The sequence below is a fragment of the Frieseomelitta varia genome, unplaced genomic scaffold, assembly GCF_011392965.1.
Source record: "Frieseomelitta varia isolate USP_RPSP 00005682 unplaced genomic scaffold, Fvar_1.2 scaffold_228, whole genome shotgun sequence".
Taxonomy (NCBI): domain Eukaryota; kingdom Metazoa; phylum Arthropoda; class Insecta; order Hymenoptera; family Apidae; genus Frieseomelitta; species Frieseomelitta varia.
In genome coordinates this window covers 580,877-606,227 of record NW_025109955.1, presented here as the reverse complement: position 1 = coordinate 606,227, position 25,351 = coordinate 580,877, and the positions used below count along the sequence as shown (strand labels likewise).

Below are 25,351 nucleotides of genomic sequence, written 5' to 3'. Positions count from 1 at the left end.
TATTTTACGTTCTTTCCACATTTCAATTAATATTGCAGAATTATCGATGATAATTTCCTACTTTCAATGCTGTTTGGTGACCTGTAATACTTTTTGTTGGAATATTGTATTTTAAATATCTTAAAGTAAAGTAAAATATTCTTCGAAAATTGGACTAATTGTCGTATCGTGACTGTAAATATAAATTGTTTTTAGTAACTTGTAATACTTTTTGTTAGAATATTGTATTTTAAATATCTTAAAGTAGAATAAAATATTCTTCGAAAATTGGACTAATTGTCGCATCGTAACTGTAAATATAAATTATAATATAAATTATATTATATATATAATATTAATACTGTAATATAAATTAATTACGTAATCGTAACTGATCGTACAATCAATGTTTTGCAGTGTCGGATGGATCCTTTTGGTTGTTTATGGGATGCAGATCAGCTGGACGGCCATCCCGCGCAGAAGAAGTCTGATCACGACGGGAATCGTTCTACTTCTACTGCTGGGATGCTATAAAACAGTGCTGCGAAACAGGGACTGGACGTCCAGAGAAACTCTTCTCAGGTTTGTTGATCAAACTTCTTAATTCTTTGCAACCATTCCTTTTTGATACAACATGCATCGATACACATAGATACGTATCGAATTTATAAAATTATTAATCACGATACTTGTGTGCAATTGATCTGCGTACTTTTCTTTAGACATTATTCACTGGAAATTCTTTGGTACATTTAATTTGATTCACTCGTTATTTGACAGAATTAATTTACGATTTACTCAATTTCATAATTTGTTAGATATTCTTTTAGTACAAGTATCAGTGCATTTAGTGCGTTTAATAGAAATTTCTTAATGTAAATCTTTGTATCAAGTGATCAAGTTCACGGAGAGAAACGTTCAAATTCGTTCGACGTTGTGGTCATTAGAAAATAAAGTTTCTCCTTTTACTTCGCGGGAATTCCTCAATTCGATTTATTTTTCGCCGGTACGCAAAAGCTGTCATAATATGCAACTGATAACGAACGTGTCAGTAATAGAGCGGAACCCGATCGAAGAACAGACGCGAGCTGTCGATGCATGTGAAAGTAATATTCGAAATCGTACCTCTCCTTATGTACCTGACTTTTCTCTTATTCTCGATCGGAAACGAAAACATGTTGAGTTTCAGCTTACGTCATACCGACAATTCCAGGCGAATCATCGCAGTACGTTTGCCGTACTGCATCATTATTCGCGGAACATTCCGCGAATTTTATGAATATTTTGAAATTGAAAAGTCGGGCACGGCTTTACGCTGCATTTTCCGAAAAAAAGAGAGAAACGAAAAAAAAAATCTCCGCATCTTTACAGGATGCAACAGTAGTTTATTTCACCGTGACGGAGAAATTATCTGGAAGGTTGTAGAAATGTGAAAATATGAGACTTCTCGGTAATGGGTGTTCAATTTTATGGGAATTGTTGGATATTTGAGGATATTTAGTATCGAAGAGATCGTTCAAATGCACGTGTAGAGCGTACGATGTGAAAATTATCGCCGGGAAGAAGAAGAATTTGCTAATGTTGCCGATTTATAGTGAGAATCGCGTAATTTTATATTTTTAATAAATACGGATATCTTCATCATGAAATTCTATTCGATTTATTATCGAAATTTTTACTGTCATGTAATGTAATTCATTAATGATGATGAGCTTGTCCCTCGTGGCATGAAAAATTTGATTAATCATGTCAGTTGAACTAATTCTCAATATTTATAATTTCTTATGTTTACTCGGCTTAGTATCTCTATACTGAAAATGCATTTGACTGCGAAATCGTATAAGAAAATTTCTCATCAGTGCCAGTTTGTGACTCGTCAAATTTTACAAACAAAATTAACAAATATAAGTATTATTAATAAAAAATAATTTTATTATTTATAACCTTTGTTACATTTATATCTATCACATAATTATTTTCTCCTACTACACCAACACTAATCAGTTTCTCTCAAACTAATAAAAAAACGAGAAAACGAGAACCCGAAGTTTTGAAAGTGGCATAAATCACTCGTCAATGTCTATGTGCGAAATTATTTATACCGAGAAAAATACAAGTATCCGGCACAAGAAATAGTTGAAAGTTGGCATCAATTTTTCTAGGCAACACGTTTAAAACACCCTTGAATATCTCGGTTGAAAAGCAAAGTGACTTGTGCCGAAATATACGGCTCGATCATTCCCACCCTTAATTTGTAACTGAGCCGTTAGTCATTCGTTTGGCAGGCAAGCTCGTAATTCGTTGCGCGCGAGATCCCCGATCGAAATTCCCCTCGCCTCGAATCGCGGCATAATCTCCGCGGGAGGATTTACGCGGAGTCTCTTCGTCACCGGGTGAAACAACGCCGCGGGCACAGGGCCAATGGCTGTCGCGCGGGCGAAAGTCTGCACGCGTGCAGGCAACTGGCCCGTGCACACACGATATCAGACGTAATCACGGCGGGATAAAGAGCCGTAGGTCGATGTCGAGGTCGAAGGATGGTGGCCCTGCGTCTGACCTCGAATCCTCTTGTTTATAGGGCGGGTCTGCGGTCTCTTCCCCACAACGCCAAGATGCATTACAACTTCGCCAACTTCCTGCGAGACACGTCGCAACCGAACCGAGCGATCCTACATTACCAGCTGGCCCTTTGGTGAGTACCGTCGCAAGTTTCGTAAGTTTCGCCGATTTTTTTTTTCTTTTTTTCTTTTGACGTGATCCTTCCTTTCGTGGGCTGGGAAGATTTACGATAGTTTCAACACGACAGGAGTTCGAGGACTGTTCTTCGCGCTAATTTATGAAATGAATGTTGCTTCTGACAAGTATATGACTCGTTATACAGTTCTAAAAGTGGAGTAAATTCTTTCGCGAGACAAAAAATGCTGTACATGAGTACTGAGTGAATATTAATTATAATCTTGTTCGATGGGTTTGTAAAAGTTTGTAAAGGTTTGTAGAGGATTTTTCGTGAGTTTGGAAGATTTAGTTTTATCGTGACAGGAGTTTGACAACGATTGTTCACGTTAATTTATCAAATGAATATTACTTCTGACAAATTTTCGTTATACAGTTTTGGAAGTGGAAATAAGTTCTTTAAATGAAATAGGAAATACACATACGGGTACAGCGAATATCAGTTTTGTTCAATAAGTTTGTAAATGTCGTCAATTTTTCTTTTTTGAAAAGTGAGTAACTGCACTATTATATTCATATCATAACTGTACGCAATAGTTGAAAAAAGAAAAGTGCTAAATCACTTGTAGATTTAAATAGGATTTCCACCTTGTTAATACAGAAAAAAAAGGAAGAAATCAGAAAGACGGTTTACATATAGCATGCGAGGAAGTTTCAACGTAATTGCTGTTTCTCAGTAATTTAGTCTCGGCTGGTAATTGAGTTTACAAGTATGTCTTTCAGGTAAAACTTAAAATTAAGGTTGCGTCCTTATGTCTCTTACTCTGGTAACATGGTACAAATTAATTTGGAGGATTGGAATCTAGCGTAACCAATTCATTTAGTTCATGGCGCTTGCTGGAGCATTAAATCGCAAACGGTTCAGATAGTTAAATTAGTTAGACCTGAAATCTTATTTCGTAAATCTTCTGACTAGTTTCAGCAATATAATCATTTTTCTTCCACTGTCGCTATACACAATTATTCACTAGTTTGATTTCGGGAAATTATCTCACTCTTACGAGAAGAATAAAAAATTATCTCACTCTTATTATAATTATTTTCTCCAGTTCTGAGTTATTAGTAACAATAATTAAATATCTGAGATGTAAAATTTAAAGGCTAGTGCTACGTTATTAAAGAGTTGGAAGGTGAAAGTAATACATTTTATAGTAAATTATAAAGTAAATTAATTTATATCAGAAATTCTGTAGTTTGTCGAACGTCCTTTTTAATTAAGAGATTCTAAATTGTAATCTAATTAGAAGAGACGAGATATTGATCTTCAATAGTTATTTCTAATTCATCTGGCGAAACCAGATGTTCCTATTTTTCCCTTTCGTATGACAGTCGAGTTATTGTTTTCAATTGTAACTACGATTATCAGAATAATAATCGACATAGAACGACAAAAGATACAAGCCGAGATAATGGTATTATTCGGGACACGGTTAAATACAGACTGATAGCTTGTCGATATTTCCATACAACAGATTTCATTTTCAGAATAATTCATCAGTTCTGTTTCTTTGATACAAAACGTCTTCTGTATAGTACTCTCGTCTCTATTGTAAAATTTTTTAATTTAGGAAATAATTCTTGAAATATAATTTCAGTTCTATGTTTGCTGTTCTATTCATTCTTTTTTTCTTCTTTTTTTTTTTATATAAAAATCGTCGTTCTGAAATTACATTGGACACTAGAAAAGCAAATATTTGAAACCACATATATTACAATAATATTTATTGAAACGTAATCGTCAATTATGGGTAAGGTACATTTTTAAACGTTTTAAACGTTCATACTCAAATTTAACGTAGTTCTCCGAGATAACGCGCGCATATATTTCATAGCGAAAATAATGAAAAGAAAGCAAAGTTCGAATTCTTCCAACAAGGTTTAAACAACCCGTGTTTGTCCTTAGTTTCCAAACTATATTTTTTTAAACCGGTTCTCTCTCGAGAACCACATGCACGGTTAACGTCAGGTCAAATTTACGGCTTCTCCCGCGGTCTCCTCGAGCAACAGTGCATACAACGTTTTCAATTTTCCCGTCAGAGACGCAAGAAACAAGACTGACGTCGTCCCTTCTATCCCCCTGGGCTCTCGCCTCTCTCCCAGAGGAGCAACACGCAACTTCACTGTGGTCCGCGGCTGGCCACTTTTATTTGCGTCAAATCGAATCGGACGAAACCACTTCCAGACTGAAGGAATTTTTACAATGGATTGATGTTTTTCGAAACCGCGGTTTGGTTTATTTTTAATATCGCGGTGGACATTTTTTATACGCCCGCAAAAGATACACCACTATGTTGGTTTCGAAAAATCGAAAAAAGAAAAAAAGGAAACGTTGCGTTGCGTCCTCTTTCCTCTTTAGGTTTTGTACGTATAAAATATCGTGCCGGGAGGATTTCTGGGAACAACTGTCTGTTTCACTTCGGACGGATATTAATTTCATACTTTTCAAAGTTTGCCGACTTGATATTTAGTAAGTTATCTTCAATTTGAGTTCAAGTCTTCCTCACATGTAAAATTATCTTATCGTAACTTTTGAAGAAAGTGTGTTTCCCTTCGCTGTGAATACAACCAACTTTGAATATTTATAAAAGTTCAGTGAATTGAAATGTGCAAAAAATTCAATTTGTTGATTCGATAAAGACTCGTGTCTTAATAAATAATTTAAAACTTTCTCCAAACCTTTATTCAAGCTTCTCAATTCAAATTCAATGTTGAATAAAATATAGAAATTACACATTGGATGAAATATAAGAATTTCTATATCGATGAAATCCGCAATCCATGCAATTCCTGTTCACGTTAGTTACTATCGCGATCAATTTCCTTCTTCCATAACTGTCACTGAAAACCGTGCTTCACACTCGTGTTCTTCCATTTCAATTTACCTTTCCCCTCAATCATTCTCAAACAAAGACCAGTCAGAGCAAACACGTCGCTGAAAAGACAGACAGGACGTCTCCTCGTTAATGCAACGGAGTACGAGCCTCCTGTCCAAAGATAGAAGACAAGGCGAGAGCGAGCTTACATCCGCAGGATCGTTTCTTCCTTTTTTTCTCTCCTCCTCTCTTTCTCTCTCTCTCTTTCTCCTTTTCATCTCTCTTTCACTTCTCGCGTCCTCTTTCAGCGTGGCTCGACCACGCTTATCAAAGCGGTAAAAGGTTTACTGACAGTGACTGTTATTCCGATAATGAAAATTCCACTTCCCTGTTCGCGCGAATCCTTTTGAAGTCGCCGCCTCAATGAACCGATCCCAGCGTCCTTCCTATTGGAAACCAGGCCATCGTCCTGTTTCTTTTTCGCCCGCCACATCGCCATCCGTGTTTCCCGCGTCGAACATTCGCGCGCACCGCGTTCTCTCGTTTCTTTGTGCAAATATTCCCCAGCGTTGATTTCTATTAAGCACGGTCTGTCCTCGTTTCTCCCCCCCCCCCCTTTTTTTTTTACTTTTTCTCGATTCGTACCTTTGTACCTCGTTATTTTTCGAACTGTTGTTTAAATAAGACGCAAAGTTAACGCGGCATTTGCGAATCCTTCAATTTATTCAGACACCGGCGTTACTCGGGGTTGTCCCTCTGTGTAACATACACGTGAACGCCAGCAACGGTTTGTCGAAATTAATTAACGTTTCTGCAGTTCGTGGAAATCTCCTTAAAGTTCCTCTGGAAAATCCTTTAAAATCCTTTTTTACTCGAATTGGAGAATTAAATTTGCGATGAATGTTGCTACTGTAGAAATAGTTTTTTCTTTTCTTTTGTTTTTACAGATAAATAAAATGTTAGTAAGTTTGTGTTCGAGAAATAACTCGTCACGTGTTTGTAATAATCTGTAGCTGGGATTTGACCCAATAACTTCAATATTTATTTTTCCACGTGCACGGAAGGGCTTTTTCTGAAACTTTCTCTCAATTATCTCAGTATTAACGCTAGTTATGCTGGATTTTTCTTTGGAATTCTCTTTGCCTTGAATAGAATTAAATTTCTCTTTCCTTTCAGTCGCATTAGATTTTTCGCTTCAATAGAATTATTTCTTTCTTTCTCTTCAGCACAGATTTTAATTACCTCAGGTCTCTCTTTCCATCGAATATTTTAACTTTTTTAGTACAGAATTTAGTACGCAGTTAAATAGAAAGAGAAGACATATTTTTTCTAACGTAAATATATTTTTACAATTGTGCAATTATTCTCGCACCACGCTATTTTCGTAGTATCTACTTTTCACGAAATAATCCAACTTCTTGAATAATTACGAGACTAATTGTTATCAGCGAGCAATCGATCGATTCTCTTTATCCCTTTCGTTGCTAATGCTTTTGTTATTGTAAAGGAACGTACATACGTTTGTATATAAACGTAATGGGATATCATTAAACGCGTTTCATTGCTCATTATCCATTATTGGCTGCCAATTACAAGACATAATGCGAATGATAACATTATACACTTGTTAACAACTGATGAAAGAGTCACTGATCAGTAGATATGATTGAAAATTAATTCCGTTGAATCAGATACATCGTATTTTCTGCGAGATCGATCAGCTAGCAATAAATACGAATTAGCAACACATTCGGCTTGCAGTTCGTAATTCGATCTTATTCGCGAAAAGTATTCTGCTTCAGTTTCGTGTTGCTATGACGTTGAATGCTATATTCACGATCGATGACAGACGTTCAGAAACAAATTAGCAGAGATAAATTAGTTTTTATCTGAAATGCGAAATACTGTTTGGTTCGAAATGTCCGTCTGTAATGTAATGGATGTTAACAGAAAATCACAGCTGCTTATCGAAATACACATTGATGTAAATATAGAAATTAATACTGTTTTCGAACCCTTTGGAAGCGTACAATTATTTCCAAGAGACATGTAAATCCATCCATGTGAAATTCATAGCTGGTTTTAAAATTTATTCGTATCGATGCGTGTATTTTATAATTTATGAGATACGACCAATGTGGAATTAAAAAGTTGCTTGTTGAATTGATTGACTGTTTTGATTTCTCCATACATTATTATCTAATCTATTTTCACATTGAATAATTTACATTTTCTTATGATTGCGAGGATCTATGAGAAATTGGATAATAAATACAAGAATGCGCTCGATATAATATAATATGTGATTACAAAATATAGTAGTGTAGCATAATATATTGTACAATATAAATAACAATACTAATTACTAGTAATCACTATAAACTATAACTTATATTGTAATATAATAGCACCAATTATTACTACTACTAATATTAACTATTATCACTAATCATAACTGCATCAGAACTCATAGTATAGCAATTACTATTGCTAATAACACTACCATCATAATAATAACTGTATTTATTAAAATTCATGATATAATGAAATAACAACTACTATTGCTAATAATATTAACTACTGTAGTATGTCAACAACAGTAGTACGACAGTCATTACTATCACTAATAAAAATTAGTATATAATAATTGTATAATACAAAACCAATTACTTTCACTTTAATATCAACTACAGTATTGCCAACACAATTACATAACTTGCACTATAGTATAGTGATAACAACAACTATTCCTAATAATATTAACTACTACCGCTAGTAATAACTACAATTCCTAATGGGCTAGTAATAACCACAATTCATAATACGATACAACTATTGCTAATAACTAGTATCATTAATAATAATTATATCTAATACAATTCATAATATGACAGAATAACAATTACTATTGCCAATAACCATACTACAACTCATAGTACAGTATAACAATCTACTCCTACTAATAAAAATTACACTGTATAGTAATTGTACAATAGGAAGGACTGTTCTGGCTTGAACATCAGCTGCATAGTATCGCCAATACAATTACGTCGTAACTCGTAGTAGACGAGTACAAAAACTATGCACAGGCAATCGATAGACGAGAGGAAAAAAATGAGGCACGGTCGCGGAACCGCGCGGTTATCGTCGAGATATCAAGTGGTTCGCGGGGGAATTCTTTCGGCCGTTGCAGGTTCGCGTGCAATCAACGCTGGTGCACACGACGATGCACGCGTGGATGCACGCTGCAAACCGACCCTTCATCGCGCCGTCATGCTTGAATTATTTAATTGGATTCTGCATTTTAGTGCGCCTGTAAACGGTGTACACTGGCGCACGGATTAATTTTGCTTACCGGTTCTGAATGCGGGGGAACAGGGAACGAGGCAGCAGTTTCAGAAATTCACGATTCGTTGGTTCACTTCCGGCCTTGCCCGTGTACTCTCGTCCGCGCAAAAATCCAACCGGAGTTACGGTTCGAAGATTCGATAGATATCGGGTTCGAGGTCTCGTCGAAACGCGATTATTCGCATTTTCTTTCTTTTTCCTTTTCAAGAAATTTGTTTTAACTGCTTTTTGTACAATTGTACGATTCATTCGGATAAATTTGCCGAATGATATTCTCAGGAACTTTTTTCGGTGTCACTTTAATTCCTTATTTTATACGTTACGTGTCCTAATCTTAATTCTTTTTATAATTCCTACGAATTTTATGTAAGTTTTCATAGTACGAAAACGGTAGTGATTCAGTATCTGTTTGTAACTTTTATGAATCGTAGAAACGATTACAGGAATACGTGAGATCTGTTTCAGACAACGCCGGTCTTTTTCCCTTCTTTTTTCTCCGTATTCGTAGTTCATCGAATATACTTTTCCTCCTCTTTGGAACAGATTGAAACGTATCATTTCAGTCAAATAAATTACTCTGTCACCTGGAACGTTAACCACTGACGTAGCAATTTCTTCCATTTGTTACATGTATGTAAAAGTATTTCAATTTAGATTTTATCCATTTACGTTTTTCTATTTTGTTGCTGATGCACGTGTCGTAATTGCAAATGATAGTACAAAAATAGCAATAAAAATCTACATAAAATATACATTACTTTATATTTGATACACTGATACTAATTCCAAAATATATTTAGATTAATACTTGACAGTAAAGTACTATTTAATGATAATTTCTATCCCTATTTAGATTAATAAAAATATTCCTGAAAAGATTTAAAAAAAAAAGAAAAAATCAAAAGAATGATAGTGACAATAACGTTAATTCCTACGTATTTTAAAAAATTGAAGGAAAGTTTCTGCAATTATTATTAACAAAAATAATCTAGATTATGTTAAGTCCCACGTGAAGTATCAATTTTCTGTGTCACTAATTCATCAGCGATCGATAATAACAAGCTTAACCTCGTACTTGGCTATTCCATTCGACATCTCTGTTCAGCAACGTATCTCCTTGAAAAGTGGGATACGTATGTACATACGTTTCTCCGAGAAGAAAATGAGAAAAAGGAAAACAGTGGAAAAGCAAACATCGTGCGCCCGCGATTGAACGCCGGCGCTGCGGGGATAAAAGGAAAGCGAAACAAGGTGTTTCAGAAGAGCGGAACGTGATCGAACAGAAGGAATAATATTTGGCTAACGAATAATTTTAATTGGAGAACAACGTGTACGTACAGCTGCGCGCGCGCGCGCGCGAAAGAGAGACGAAACGAGGATGGTAAACAGAAACGAGGCGAGGCGGAACGAGAAAAAAAGGAGATAGAGAGCAAATATGTTTGTGCGACGGTATAAAGCAGAAATGGAAGTTCGAAATAAAATCGTGCCGTTTGTGAAGCCAGATATAATGCAGGTCGTTGTTGTTTTAGTCGCGAAACGTTCCGCGAAAGAAATACACCCGATGGAAGGAAATTCTCGTTCGAAAAGGTTGTTTCACCGTTGCCTTTAATATTATGTATTTGAAGGGCGTTGAAAAGTACTGATGGGTGCAAGGATGAAGGATATAAGGATGGTGGTGAGGGTAAGGTGAGAAAAGGTTGTGCATTTCGTCTCAGAGTCGCTGCCTAGACTCATCAGTGGGACTTATCCCAGACGTTTGTTGCCATAACTACTGGCTAGGCTGGACGGTCACCCATCCTACCGGTATTCCGCACTCTGTTTGCTTAACCTTCTAAGTACTAACGTCCGATATATCGACATTTATGTAATATCTGAGAAAACCGAATGTCCGATATATCGGCGGTCTCTCTCTTCTTGTTTTGAGTAGCTTCGATCTTTATTTGATTTGATTAACTTTGAAAATGTAGGAACTACAATAATTTATATGAAAACATGTAAAATTAAACTTCGCCTGGCGATTTAAATCTGTCCACTAGCGAAGGGGGATTTACTTCGTTCTTAGAGTTAGGGTTAAGGTTAACGTCGAAGATCACTAGACTTCGCCATTCGCAGCTTGTACAAATCGATGTTCGAAACTCGTACTTGAGAAACTGTAGGCCGCTACATATTTCTTTGTAAGATCGAACAACAACTTTTGAATAGAAACGTCGAAGCAATTAGTGATAGTGACCGATCCAACTGATACTGATGCATTATAAATTTGGTAGTTTTTATCGTAATCTGTTAAAAATCAAAAATGATTCCGATGTTGATCACCAATGTGGAGCAGTTGAATGGTGAGATTGTGTGAGAATGAAATTAATATCACTCCGAATTGGGGATATTGGAGAAGGAAACCTCGTTCAAAAAACTTCAATCTAGTATATCCAGACAAACATGAATATTTGTTAAATGTGTTTTATTTATATTTAGTTTTATTTGTGGAAGTTTTCAGCTAGTTTTTAAAAATAAATGTTTAATATGTAATAAAATACATATGTACGTCGTTTTAAAAAATACTCCAAGTGTTTTCGCAATTTTGTCAATCTATTAGTTCCATTGAAATATAGCCAGCAAACTTTTACTAAATTTAGTTACCGCGTATACCAAATTCAATAATTCCAACTTAGCACCAATCCAATCGAAAAATAAACTTAACAAACTTAACTGCTTGTTAACATTGTTAACAGTCGACTGACAATTTTAATGGCAATATTGTCAAAATGTATCGAATCGAAGAATTCCAAATGCCATGAATTCATGCTATCTTCAGAAAGGCTAGAGATACTTCAGCTACCGAAAACTTCACTATAATATTTGTCGATTTATCATGTCGACCAGGACTTTAGAGCCATTCACTCGTGTTAATGGCAATTCGATCGAATGTTCTCGATGCCGGTGATCTCGCCGCTGCGTTGCAAAGAGCAACGACTTCTCGATCGAGTTCTCAGCAAGGCGAAACGAAGCGAGATCGATCACGGATTCATGAATACACGGTCCCTCTTTTGTGAGAAAGGTCGCCTCTCGTCGAATAGATGCAGCTTGGCCTCTATTCCTGAATGGCTCGGCCAGAACTCTCATCACTATGGATGTCGCGGTAGAGTGAGAGAAAGAGGAAACAGCAGGACTTGGTAGAGTAGAGGAGGTTTGCCACCTCTTCACAAAAGCGTCGAAGGTGAAGCCCGGGATGAATTTTCGCGACGCTGAAGAATTTTAATCGACCGACACTTTTATAATCTTCGCACGGTTCTTTTGTGCTGTCGCGAGTCACTCGAGGAGGACGATGTTTATTAATGAAAGGTCACGTGTATCGAAGTTAATTAAAAAAAAAAGAAAAAAAAAGACAAAACACACAGACGATCGAGATCGTCTTGGAGGCTAATTTAGTATGCTGTGAACCTGAAAGGAGTTTTATTGAAAATCATCCCTCTGACGGGACAGACGCGTCGAATAAATGGCTGTGAAAAATTAAAATTAGCAAAGTGAAAGGATTTTCGTGATGAAGAAAGACTCGGCTTATTTAGCTCGTTTAGCTATTAATATTATTCAGATCAGAGTTGTTCAATAGATGACAATTTTAGATTCAAAGTTATTCTGAAGCTATACTCCAAGGCGTTCTTTTAATAGCGCGCTAATTGAAGTTTCTAGGAAAGTTTTCTAGGATTTCTGATCTATTTCGAGCTGGAAATATCTTTAAATAGTCAAACCGTAGGTCACGAGAATGATTGAGTATTTACTACAAAGGTCTTTTATGATTTTTTTAAAGTCTCACTAGCAAAGAAACGTGACCTTAGACAATTCAAGTACACGTTACAGATATTGATTTGCAAATTCAATTCTTGTCCATCGTCGATTTCGTTTGGAAGAATAATAATCATAGAACCTCGCTTGGAAAATAAGAATCACAAAACATATAATAAATCACACAATGAAAGCATTAACTTTTGACAGGAGGATCTACGGAAATGGTGTTGTGGATACGAAAAGAAAGAAGAAGAAAAAAAGAAAATCAAATTCGTCTGGCTCTTTTTAATCCACGCTGGAACCGTATTTCACCAGTCCACTTTTCAAACTCGTTTGATAAACAGAGCACCCATCGACCGCATTTCGACAACATCAAACCCCACAAAGAATCGCTTCCGCGCGCACGATATTCATTCGTCGTTGCGAAACATTTCACGGGTTGTCTGCCCGTCTCGTTAGCCGAATCTTCACTGTGGTTGTCACCCGAGAGAAGAAAAACACGCACACGTGCGCGAAACGCTAGAGCGCGAGAGGAGGAGAGGAAGAAGAGCCATTTCGAGGATGGAAAATTCATGAAATTTCAGACTCGACTACGAGATGAACAGGCTCCGTTTCTGATGGGTCTCTCTGTCTCTTTGTTCACCCGGTATTTTTCTCTCGAGAGATCAGCGTAATGCATTCTGACGAACTAATTATTTCGGACAACACCGTCGGACGGATTCATCATCGTCAGCCGATGAGTGAATAACCGAAGAATGTTAATTCCGTGAACTAAATGGATTCCTGTTTATTCGAATACTACTATAGTAGGATGTAGCAGTATGTTTGGACTAACTGATGAATTTATTAAGTAATTTGACAAGTTTCGTGTATAATAAAATGCGATTTTGATGCAATATTGACAAAATTGAATACCTATACTAAACAAAACTAATATCATTCAATTTCTCTGTAATATTTGTTAATTATTCTATAATATTTAATTCTGGTACCAATACTGATACAAATTCAATGTTTCCATTTTATTTATTTTATTGCAAATCTATCATTTCGTTCTCATCCTATCTACCGTATAACATGAAATAGCATTGGCAAGCGTTCTAACGTCCAAGACTCATTTAAAAACGAGACGACGAGGGCCATTTTAGAATAAATCGTCGAAGCTTCGCACTACAAAAATTTTTTTCGTGTTGTATCGCGTCGTTCCCTTAAAACCACTTTCGCAGTTTCTGTGCGTCAGACTGTACATACAGGCGTACCAAGGCCGAAGGAAGCCAACAAAAGTGCATTAATTAGCCACAGACCGGCTAGAGACGAAGTGGCCTCCGCTCCTCTCTCTCTCTCTCTTTGTTTCGCTTTCATCCGCTTTCCCCTGCCTGCTCTTTCCTTTCTACCCTTCATTCTCTCCCTTGGATCGGTCTCTGGCATTTTTCATTCTCCTTATTTTTTTTTCTTTTCTCCCTTTCTCAGCAAACTGCAAGCCACTTCTTGCCTTCTTTCTCTCTCTCTCTCTCTCTCTCTCTCTCTCTCTCTCCAATTTCTCCAGGCGAGGCTAATGCACCGACGTTTCAACGTACAAACCTTGACGCGTGTCCGATCGGGAGATCCCTCGCGTTTAGGATATCTCTAGAAAGGGAGGATCGGCGGCGAAGTGGAGGATCAGATACGAGCTAATCGAAGATAATGGAATTATTGGCCTCCGGATTCGGCTTCGGCTGCTTTGATTTCCTGGACCGTTGACTCTCTGTTGTGTGGAATTAATGCGACGGATTAATAGTGTTTGACGTGCGACGAGCAGATCCCTCCGCGGGAAGGACTGCGACATGTTGGAATAAAACGAACGTTCGGACATTCGTCGTTTAGACGCGAGAAAAATTTGAAAATTATGAGAAAGAAATTTGTGTACGTATTACTCTTGTATCATATTTCATATTTATTCTTGAACTCTGTTAGACGCGGAATCTCAAATGTGGAATTTTCAATAAAATCCATCTTGAACTCTGTTTGTTGTAGCTTTCGTTTCGAACGTATTGCCTTGATTCTTTGGTTACCTGAAATATGACTCTAAATTTTATAATTGGGCTACAGATGCTCGTGAATTTTTTTAATAAAGAGAAATCTATTATCACTCTACTTCCGAATCAAAAAGCTTTATCCAAGCTTTTACGTACATTTTTACGAACCTATTTAAAAAAATAGGAAAAAAATAGAGCTTAAATATAGAAATTCGATCAAACGTTAGAATAAATATTACTCTTCTGCATCAAACAATTGTTCGATCGTTTGCAAACAACTGAAAGACGCCCCTTCGCCGACTCTAAAACATCAGACAGAGTCACAATGCCTCTAAATTCTTCACAAATTCCCGCGCTCTTCAAATAATCCAACACCTCCAACACTCCGCAAAGGCAAAAACCCACCGGAATTTATAAAATAACCATCTATCGAAGCCGCCAGCAGCACGTCCGACCCCATTCGCTGGCTAATCTTCGGTTTCACCCTAACCTGGTAATATTTGCCCAGGAAAATGCAATCAATCCGGTAAACACGGGCGAAACGTGGTCGACGGGTGAAAAAAGAAAAAAAAAAAAGAAAAAAAAAGAAGGACGAGGTGAAAATGAACGAGGAGTAGAGCGAAAGGGATGGAAAGGTAAAGAGAAACAGAGAAAGTAAAGGATCAAAAAGAGAGAGACAGAGACAGAATAAAAACGATGCAGGCGCGAGAACAGCAGCTGCAACGTCGACGAACGACTGCTGGCCGGATGAAAATTGCACCTGGACTGTACGTACACTCTCGCTCGTCCGGGTTCGCTCGCTTGTAGATCTCATTTCCTAGGCCGAGCTGGCTGACTGTCCCATTCATTCCATTTCGAGTCTTCTTTGTCCGTCCGTGCCGCGTACCTCTCCCCCCCTCCTCCCCCATAGGCGGCCAAGCTTCCTCCGGCCCCGAGCTTTGGTATTAGCTCTGAAAAATTGAACCTTCGACTAACTGCCAATTTCCTACGCTTGTTTCGTTCAGCAAATCGACGCGACTCGGCCTCGGTTCTTCGAGCCCTCGGCTTTTTCCCCCGACCTTGTTCCGCGAACAATTCCGCCACGGAGGTGGCTTTCTCTCTTTCTCTCTCTCTCTCTCTCTCTCTCCTCTTCTGTTCCGCTTCGCCGAACACCGCGGCGGAGGATTATTTTTTTCTCGAACACAGAGAGAACCCGAGATTTTTATATCACGTCCTCGAGGGAACAATGGAGGTGAATTTCGGGCCTCTGGTTCCGATTTTTCTCCCTTTTGTTCGCGTTCCCTGATTTCGAACATTTCACCTGGGTCTCTCCACTTCAGGAAAGTTTGTTAACAACCGCGGACCAGATCGTCTCGAACTTGTCATCCGCTCGACGATATCATCGAATTTCGAAGGATTCTATCTTCCGATCGATTCTTTATCCGCTATAAATTACAGATGCCTTGAAGATTAAATTTCATTAAGCTTCATCGTTGCGATGCAACTTTTGGCAAATTCAATACAATTTTCCTTCTTTCCATCGAGTGTAATTTCCAATTCTCTTCTTCTTCTATTTTTCTTTAATGTCTCATCGACAGCGGGGTCATTAGCGACGACGGTGCCATTAGATATGTGTGTAGTAGTTTATGTTTTTGAGATATTTTAATACTTTTTGTATTCTCATTTTGAGAAGTCAGGTTTATGTTTGCGTTGATTCCGTATTTTTGTCTTTGGATTTCTGTAGTGTGGCATTCTTCTAAGTTTGAATTTAATGGGATTTCAGTAGAATCATATCTGTCCGAAATTACAAACTCCTCCGCTGGCGTGGTTTTCGTTTACCCGGTTTTTGACGAAGGTGTTGAAATGTTTTAGCGTAAGTTGGTGCTTCTTTTGAAATTCGCAAAATTTCCAATTCTCGTATTGTCGAATATACACATAAATTGCTTCGTATCTCAAAAGAAACTAGAACCCTGAGACGATTACATGTCCATGGAAAAAGTTACTCAGAAACATGGCATCACGTTCGAACATCATCGAAATCAGTGAAATTCCCACTCCAAACAACAATTACAAGAAAAAAAAAAAAAAGAACATAAATCTGCGTAAAATCTGTTGGCAGTCTAATCACAACAGCGCTTAGAATCGCAACAGATCTTAAGTGTCGGCCCTCCTCGGGTCGACGTTCATCAAGGACCAAACTCGACGAGGACGAATTAGTTTTCGATCGTGCGGAGGAAATTTCCCCGAGGAGACATTCGGCGAAGTTTCTCCGTCCGGCGGGAACGGCGCATCGGCTAAGTAATTTAAAATAACCGGAGATTGATCCGAGCTGCGGTCCAGTAATAATTGAGAACGGGAAGAAGGCCCTCCCGGTGCACTTGGTTCTCGCGTGCGTCGAAGTTTCACTCCACTTTTTCTTTCGCGGGAGGAACGAGGTGCCCGGAGAGTTGTCAGCGCCTCGAATAAGAAACGTAGAGCGTTCCCGAACGTAGAGAAATACGTGGACGATCGATGAAATGCCGCTAGGACCAGAGAACGAAGCGTCTTCAGTTTGCTTTTCACTCGCTGCCGATGCGGTTTTCCTCGCAGTCTTCCTTCTCTCGCGCTCTTCATCCACCGCTTCGTTCTTTATGTCGTTCACTCGACTCTCGAGGAAGAAGAAACGTTCCTCTTCTTGCTTGGAACGCGTCCCCCGTAACGTTGTGTTCTTCTTTTCTGTTTTCGTTCCGGTCTCGATCCTCGTACTCGGGCAACGCTTGACAGTATTTCTCGTATGGTCTCTTCGCGCCCCGGTTTTAATTTAATGTGTGGGTGTGTTTTGACCAGTGACGCGGAAGAAATTCGATTGAGGAATATTTCACGCGGCATGCTCTGGTACTTTAGTTCATTCCTTTGTTGCACTGCTGCGCGCGGATTCAACGAGTGAGCAAGCTCCTGTGTTTCTAGTACAAAGTGAAACACAGAAGCTTACTTGTTTGAAAATTATATGTTAACAAAGTGTCAGAATTATTAGGAGCAGGAAATGATCGAATTTATTAATAGTAATATTGTCCTTTATCTCACGGTATTATAAATATTTCCAACATTTGTGAAGAAAATGATTTTCGTCATTCTCTTTTAATGTGTTTAATATTTCTGATTGTTTGATAAAGAATCGTAACAATTATACGTTATTAACTATTGTGGTAGAATATATATTGTTCAAACGAAAGTGTCTAGCACACCTTCATTTCAAGTAGAATAAGCCCCGAATCGTGCAGACATATATTACACTTATAGTGGCGTAACTAACGCCACTCACATTGTTACTTTTTAAATTGCAGAAGAAGAATTATTATATTCTATATTTATAGAAGTATTATATTATTATAAATAAATACATATGTAACATTGAATATACGAATAGTGTACTTCTGTTACACAAGTATAAAGTTAAAAAATTAACAGAAAACAAGTTAAAAGAAAAAATTCCAAATTAATACATGAAAATTTCATAAAATGTTATTTAAAATTTTAATAAATTCAGATAATATAAAATCGTGTTATTTCAATACATGTTTCAACAAAATTTGTCCCACAAATATACACTAGGCCACGAAAGTATTTGAAACTTATAATGGACATGGAATTTTCAGGACAATAGATATTTTTAAATTTCTGTACGTAACAATGACACTCAATGCAACACTTATACATGTAATGATAATACATTTCATATTACATGTTGCATGAATATTGTACATGTGATAAATAATTGCACACTTTAACGTAACATCAACTTCTACACGCGTTGGGAGTCGTCGAAAGTGAATTTCCACGGTTGTTCATCGATTTGATAATTTGGTAATAATCCAGTTCGCAAATGGAAGGAGACAATATGGCGTCACGTTGATGTTCAATATTCACGGGGCCGTTGGAAAACTTCCTTGATGGCAGTTGCGCGTAGTTGGGTTCTTGCAGGATATCCTCCGCCGTAATTTTCGATAGACCGAGTTTATGGTTGCAGCGAATCGTAAAGTTAAGGCAACGACAAAGCTGAATAGGGAGACAGAAAGCGGCAGAGATAAAGCAGCGATGAGGAACGGACTGTCGTCCGTACAGCAAATCCGGCTTCCCATTATGACGGTATAATGGTGTTCTATGCCAGGTTATTGCACGCCCAGAAATCATATTGAAATAGACGAAACGGCGCTGGCGATTTTTTAACATTCGCCTCGCGTATCTTCACGCTTTATCGGAATTGCTCGTTTCGTTCTCTGTCAAGTCACATTTCTCACTGGAAGAATTTCTGTCGTGGCGTTACAGAGATAAGAAGAGATAAAGATGCGAAGTAGTAAAAAATAACAATTTTTTTATTGCATTTTTATTCCTATTTTTTTCAGTTTTTAAAGACAATACGTATAACGCGTTGCATGCATATGAAGCAAAATACAGTCACGAAGAATTTTTATCCTTTCATTGTAACGGAGTAAGAATTTCCACTGTCGCATGTTCCGGAGGGCGAAAAAATAGAGATGATTATTTCGTTTCACTTTGTGTTTCTAATTTAAAAAAAATGACACGGTCGCGAGGAACTCTCTTTTCCTTTTTACATCACAGGCATTTCTACTGGAAGGATTTTAGCCGCGGAGCTTTCCAGAGAGATAAAGATATGAAGGAGTATGAAAGTACAACTATTTTATTTCGTTCGTTCTACTTCATTTCCCACTCCAATTTTCAAGAATAATATGACTGTAAAATCTGCATGTATCATCTCAAAAGAGATGTACGGCCATAAAGAACTGGTCTTCCTTCGAATCATTTATCTTCCTAATTGCGATCAAAGAAGGAAATATATCCCAGGTATGAGAATTACTCGATACATGGTGCATATACCAAATATAAAATTAAACGGAAATTTCAACTAGACGTGTTCACAGATACTTTTACACCGTTACTTACACTTTTAAACCTTGTACTTTATACTAACATTTACATAAATATGAATTCTCTCTCTCTCTGACTCCTTAATACCAGAATTACCGTCAAGTAAAGTATAAAACTCGTTCCAAAAGATCCAAAACAACACACATAAAGTGTAACACAAATGCAGGGAATTAAGTATGCTCTTTTACGGTCATTCTGTATCCCCACACTTGCAGAGAAGTTCTAAATAATTCTAAAAAAGTTACCTTTTCAATTGTTCCTGAAAGATTGATCCTCGAATGCACATTTGAGTGAAACTTCAATTAAAACACTCTCGTCTACACCTATAATTGAGGAGTTGAAAAACAATGATTTAACATTGTGAGAAATTACAAAAATCCAAATTACAATTAAAAACAACGGCGAATTGGAAAAGAACTAATCAAATTTGCCATCGATTCGAGAGGATCAAAGTGGCGAAACGGATAGGAGAAAATAATTATTATCGGTGACAGAGAATCCAGCCACCCCCCTCCGGGCAAATAGATCATTGTCATTTCTGAACAATGATGAGAGCACGATCGTCGTCCGTGGTAGGAAAAGAGCGATGAACCCTCTATAGGCTGGCATTGTTCGCCGGCGGAAACGCCGGTGAATAAATTGGCAGCACTGTTTCCGCGACACCATACTATTATCTTGTATTGCCTCTATACATTTATTGCGCGCGCGTTTGATGCTTAATGACCGCCTCACGCGGCTCTATTTACGAGGAACGACGGGATCGATACGTTTGGCCGGTAATTATTCTTCGGTCGCTCGTTCAGGGAACAAGGTGGCCAACCTGAACGACAAAACGATCGAAACGCTACGGACGATGTATATGGCCGAAAGTTGGAAGGCGCGATTCACGCCCGGCCGTGATTAAACTCGTTTGTATATTCATGTATCGCTAATGCAATACGTGTCCCGGCGTATCCCGCGTTTAACGTTTTAACGCTTCCAAACTCTCCCTCCTCCCCTCAAACCCTTGTTCATCCGTGTAAAATGAACCGCTGAATTTGGCGCCGTGTCATCTTTCACGAATATTTATTGATATTAATCGCCATGAATATTTATGGAGATCTCCAAGCTGCGGGAAATCTCTCTCTCTCTCTTTCTCTCTGTCTGCAGGAAGGTCGAGTTAAGTTTCCTGTCACGGGACGTTATCTCGTCGTGACACGATTTTTACTGAAGATAACCTTTGTAGAGTTTAACTTTAAGATTCAGTGTTGGTAGAAATTTTTATTATTTCATGGTGTATTTATTGTAATTTATCTTATTTATATTGTTATTGCAATGTCTTTTCTTCTAAATCCTTTTGTGATGAATCTATATAAGATGTTAATTTCACGCGTGATTTTGTACTGAAAACTATGAAATTTTGTCCAGCCCGCGACTGAAAGTTTGATTATATATTGCATTGTTTGTTTTAATTTTCGTACGTTTCATGGTGTTACATTACGATGGCTCTCTACTTCACTATCGATTTTGTAGATTCTTATTATTCTTATTATTTTAATTATTATTTATAGCAAAATTCTATTGACTACCAAACAACAAGTTTGCCGCTTCCATTTGAAGAAAAACCCTACCTCTTGTACAATTTTTAACAAACCTAGTGAATTTCGTTATCAGTAATAATTAAAACACTAATAATAACAGAGTCTATGATGAAGTAGCATATACTTAATTAAAAAAAAAAAAAAAAAAATAGAGAAATACCAGGTATCAGTACGCGAATGAAGAAAATTCACACCTAAAAAATGTTGCTCAACGTTTATGTACTTCTCAAAGTATAATTTTGCTTAGTAAACAGATGCCTTATCTAGGACAATTAAAAATCTCCAGCTAAGTGAAAAAAACCCGCCAATGAACAGTTTGCAAACACGCGGAGAAAGAAAATGAAATTCTCTCTGGCGCATCTTCCAGTCCTCGACGCTATTTTCTCCGTGGACGGTCGAGGGGTTAAATCGATCGCGCGCCAGACACTCGATAAACAATAAAACCGAACGCATTAGTATCTCGCGAGCGAAGTAGCTTACCCGCCAGCTCCTCGCGCCGAGCCGCGACAGTAACAGGAATTTTTATTGCGGCTCAACGTATTCGATGGATTCTCCTCGCGCTTGATTTACCGCCGTGCCAACTATATTTATGCACGGCTGCGTGTAGAAACGTTTTACGCCGCATCTCTCGAATAATAGTAAAAGCGACGTCGTAAAAATCGCGATCGCATGATGCGTTATCGGTGACGTTCGCACAAAACTTTCCATCCTCGTGCGTATCAACTATACGCCCGTTGTTGATGGGCGAGCAATACAGCGCGACGTAAACATCATCGAGTCCTCTCTCCTCTCCCCTTCTTCTCTTTAGCTACTTTTACTCGTGTTTTATTCTTATTCCCTGAAACGAGAAATGAGAGATCATTTATGCACGGAGCTTCTGAAGATTAGGTTGATATTTATTTCGTTAGTTTGGATGGGATTATTATTGAATCCTTTAATTCAATTCGATCACCATCTCTATTTTGTTGAGAACGATGGCTTTTTACGAGTTGAGAGCGATGGCTTTTTTAGTAAGATCGAAGTTTTTTTTCTTTAAATCTTTCAATTGGAACGATTGATCGAGATAGGACGAGAGAAAAGTTGTACGAATAGAGAAAAAATAAAGTATCGACAGGAATAAGTTAGAAATCGGTTAAGAACAGATGACGATAAGAACAGATGAATTTTGTGTCCTTCTTCTGTGAGTCAGAATAAAAAAGTACTTATTTTAATAAGTATTTATTTTATTTTATTTTTTTTGTTGTTATTTATTAAAATTATTATTTAATAAATTTTATTATTATTTATTAACATTTTTGAATTTCTCGGGATAAATTTTAGTTTGCTTAAAAATTTCGAGAACATTTTCAATGTCTCAGTAGAAGCAGTAATCGAAAAAATTATGAAACTTATAATAAAATAGAGAAAATAATAAAATATATTGCAAACTAAAAGTACAAGATTCCTTTAAAATACAGAATATACTTCTGTACTGAAGTGAAAGTAATCGCGAGATTTGTGAATTTCCATCTATAAAATAATTTATTTTTTCTCAAAATTACGATTTTTGCTCAGTTTGATATTTACCGGAATATTTCACTTGATTTTTAATTCACAAAGATTCTTTCATCCTTTCATTATTATTGACTGTAGACACGCAGCAACCGATGTAGATTCTAGCCTGCGTCTGACTCAGCACAGTCTGACACAGCTTATTCTACTTGAATAAGTCGCGTAACTTTGAGACGAACTCTATCAATAATAAATTTCATCAGTTGATGCAAGACGATCACTTTTTAATCACCTTCTTTTGTCTATGACTTCTACATCTTCCACACAACGCGAGAAACATCCACATAATTGCCATAATAAATCCAAGAACTCCATCAATAACATAAAAAAATCCGACCTAAAGCGCAGTTTAATTCTATCTGCCTTCAACTGACAATAATAGTCACTAAAATCCGCTATAATTCCAAAGTTTCAGAACTCGATTATTCTCTAAACGACAAGCTTGCCAAGTATATTTTTAGACCGTGGTAGTTCGTCCTTAATTCGATGCATTTATAGCGTTTCTTATAGACGACAGGATGAATGATTCAAGACTCGTCATTCGTCCCGACCATCTGGAAAGTTTACGAAAGCTCGATGCTAAATATACTTGGAGGCTACTGCGTAAATATTGCAGAAGCAGGATGTCGCTTATTCAACACCGGCGTGAATGATGCCGTGTGAAAGGGGTACGACACGACGAACACACTCTCCGCTACGCTTTATCTCCTTCTTATAAATGAAACAGGTTATTTATTATCCAATAAAGAGACACTCCTGGTACGCGACACCCTTGCGGGTACTTTGCCGGGGTTGTATCCTCTGACGTGTAAATATCGAGGTTTCTCTGTGACCCTCTCCGGAGACCGTCCAGACACATTTTATCTTTCGCACCCTTCTTCGATAGCGCGTATTCTTCACGCTCTTACCGAAACATTTCCGAAACGAACCGCCAACCGTGATTCCATACGTACAGTGCCAGCAATTTTGCACGTTTAGAACGTACATAGCTGTAGAAATGCGACGAGCGGGACAAATTTCAAAATGGTAGAAAATCGCAGAGGACACATTAATTTCCCGGCGAAAATTCTGTGAAATATTTGAAACGTAGAATTCATCGTAAGATTTTTAATTCTCGATTGATGGAAATTTCTGCTCCTGTTACGTTCGTGAAAATATAAAGTTGCATGAAAATGTCTGCGATTGTTTCGGAGGAGATGAACGTTGGACAGAAAATTGTTTCATCCACTGAATGTTGTAACAAATACGTCAATGCATTCGTTATTACTAGTTAATATATTAATAGGTAATCAATATGATGATATTTTAGCAGCTATCGTATTTTGGATGTTTCGTATGTTTCTGTGTATTATGTGTGTGCACGTTTCGTATGTTTAAAATTTTTTTGCAGCTTCCTGTGAATAACTAGTCTTCGATATTTCATGTTAAAATTTAACAAACGCAACGCTCGTTCGTATTCGGCCATTTCTCTCTCTGTGGTAATATTCTGGCGTCACTCGAGTTATTAAACGCGTGTTGCACTTTTGGTCGTGTATCATTCGTCGACCAAGACCATTTATTCTAATTACGAATCTTCCTCCCCTTGTTACAATGACATCTAATTCTATGTATATTCAGCTTTTGTCACACAGGTTTCGTGTCTTTCATTCAAATAATTAACTTTTGTACTCTTTTCCTTCCTTAACCTGTGCCCGTGGGATCGCGAAAGTTACAACGTCTGGGAAAGTTTCCCAAGTCAAAAAATTACGACACTGTGCAGCACACGATACAAAAGAACTATGCCAAGTAACAAGCAATAGTATTATAACAAACAATAGTAGCAAGCAGCAGTAAAAATCAATTAAATTTTATTCATTGAACTTACCGGTGCGAAAATGAAATAGTGCAATAAATTAATAAAACGCTATAAATAACTAATTATATAACTAAATAACTAAACTGTACTAAATAATAAAAAATAGTATTGCTAATAATATACAAATAGCAAGTAGCAAGTAGCAGTGAAAATTAATTAAACTTCATTCGTCGAACTTACCAGTTAACCTACGAAAATGAAATGGTGCGGTAAATTAGTAAACCACTAAGACAGTAAAAATGTCCGAGTGAGATTATCCATTTCATCGGCAAATATTTTTTGTAACCACGGGGCTACGCTATACAGGGTGTTTCGTAACTTATGGGATCCACTTCGGGAGCTGATTGTGCGCCTAAAAATAATGAAAAAATAATCATATAAATATATGTCCTATCTGTCTTCGTTTATGAGATATAATGAATTTTATAAACAGAGCAAACTCTAGTAGACTAGTTTTACCAGGTATGGTATATTCAATTTACATAATAATTATAAGTGGGATGAAGAAAACCCACATGTTATTCAAGATATCAACACCAGTTTAGTTTAAACGTATGGGCAGAAATGATTGATAAATTTTTAATTGGACCTTTTTTTCTTGATGGGAAACTAACAGGCACAAAGTACGTTGATTTTTTAAGCACGAAATATTAGAGAAAGTTCCAGTCGATATTAGACTTCGTATGTAGTTTATGCATGATGGAGCTTCGCCGTATTTTAGCCGAGTGGCTAGGCAATTTTTAAATCAACACTTTGCAAATAAATGGATTGGTCGTGGAGGTCCTATTG

General features: G+C 37.3%; 1 protein-coding gene across 3 annotated transcripts in view; it reads left to right on the top strand.

Moving 5' to 3' along the window:
- Positions 1 to 25,351, top strand: part of LOC122527605 (protein O-mannosyl-transferase TMTC1-like) — a 348,996-nt gene that overhangs the window by 266,426 nt on the left and 57,219 nt on the right. For all 3 annotated transcript variants that reach the window (XR_006306375.1, XM_043651935.1, XM_043651936.1), the window contains exons 9-10: positions 397 to 561; positions 2,558 to 2,671. Coding sequence is in view for 2 of the 3 variants with exons in the window: in XM_043651935.1 (XP_043507870.1) it covers positions 397 to 561; positions 2,558 to 2,671 (279 nt within the window). In the remaining variant the exon portion in view is untranslated. The remainder of the gene's footprint in view (positions 1 to 396; positions 562 to 2,557; positions 2,672 to 25,351) is intronic.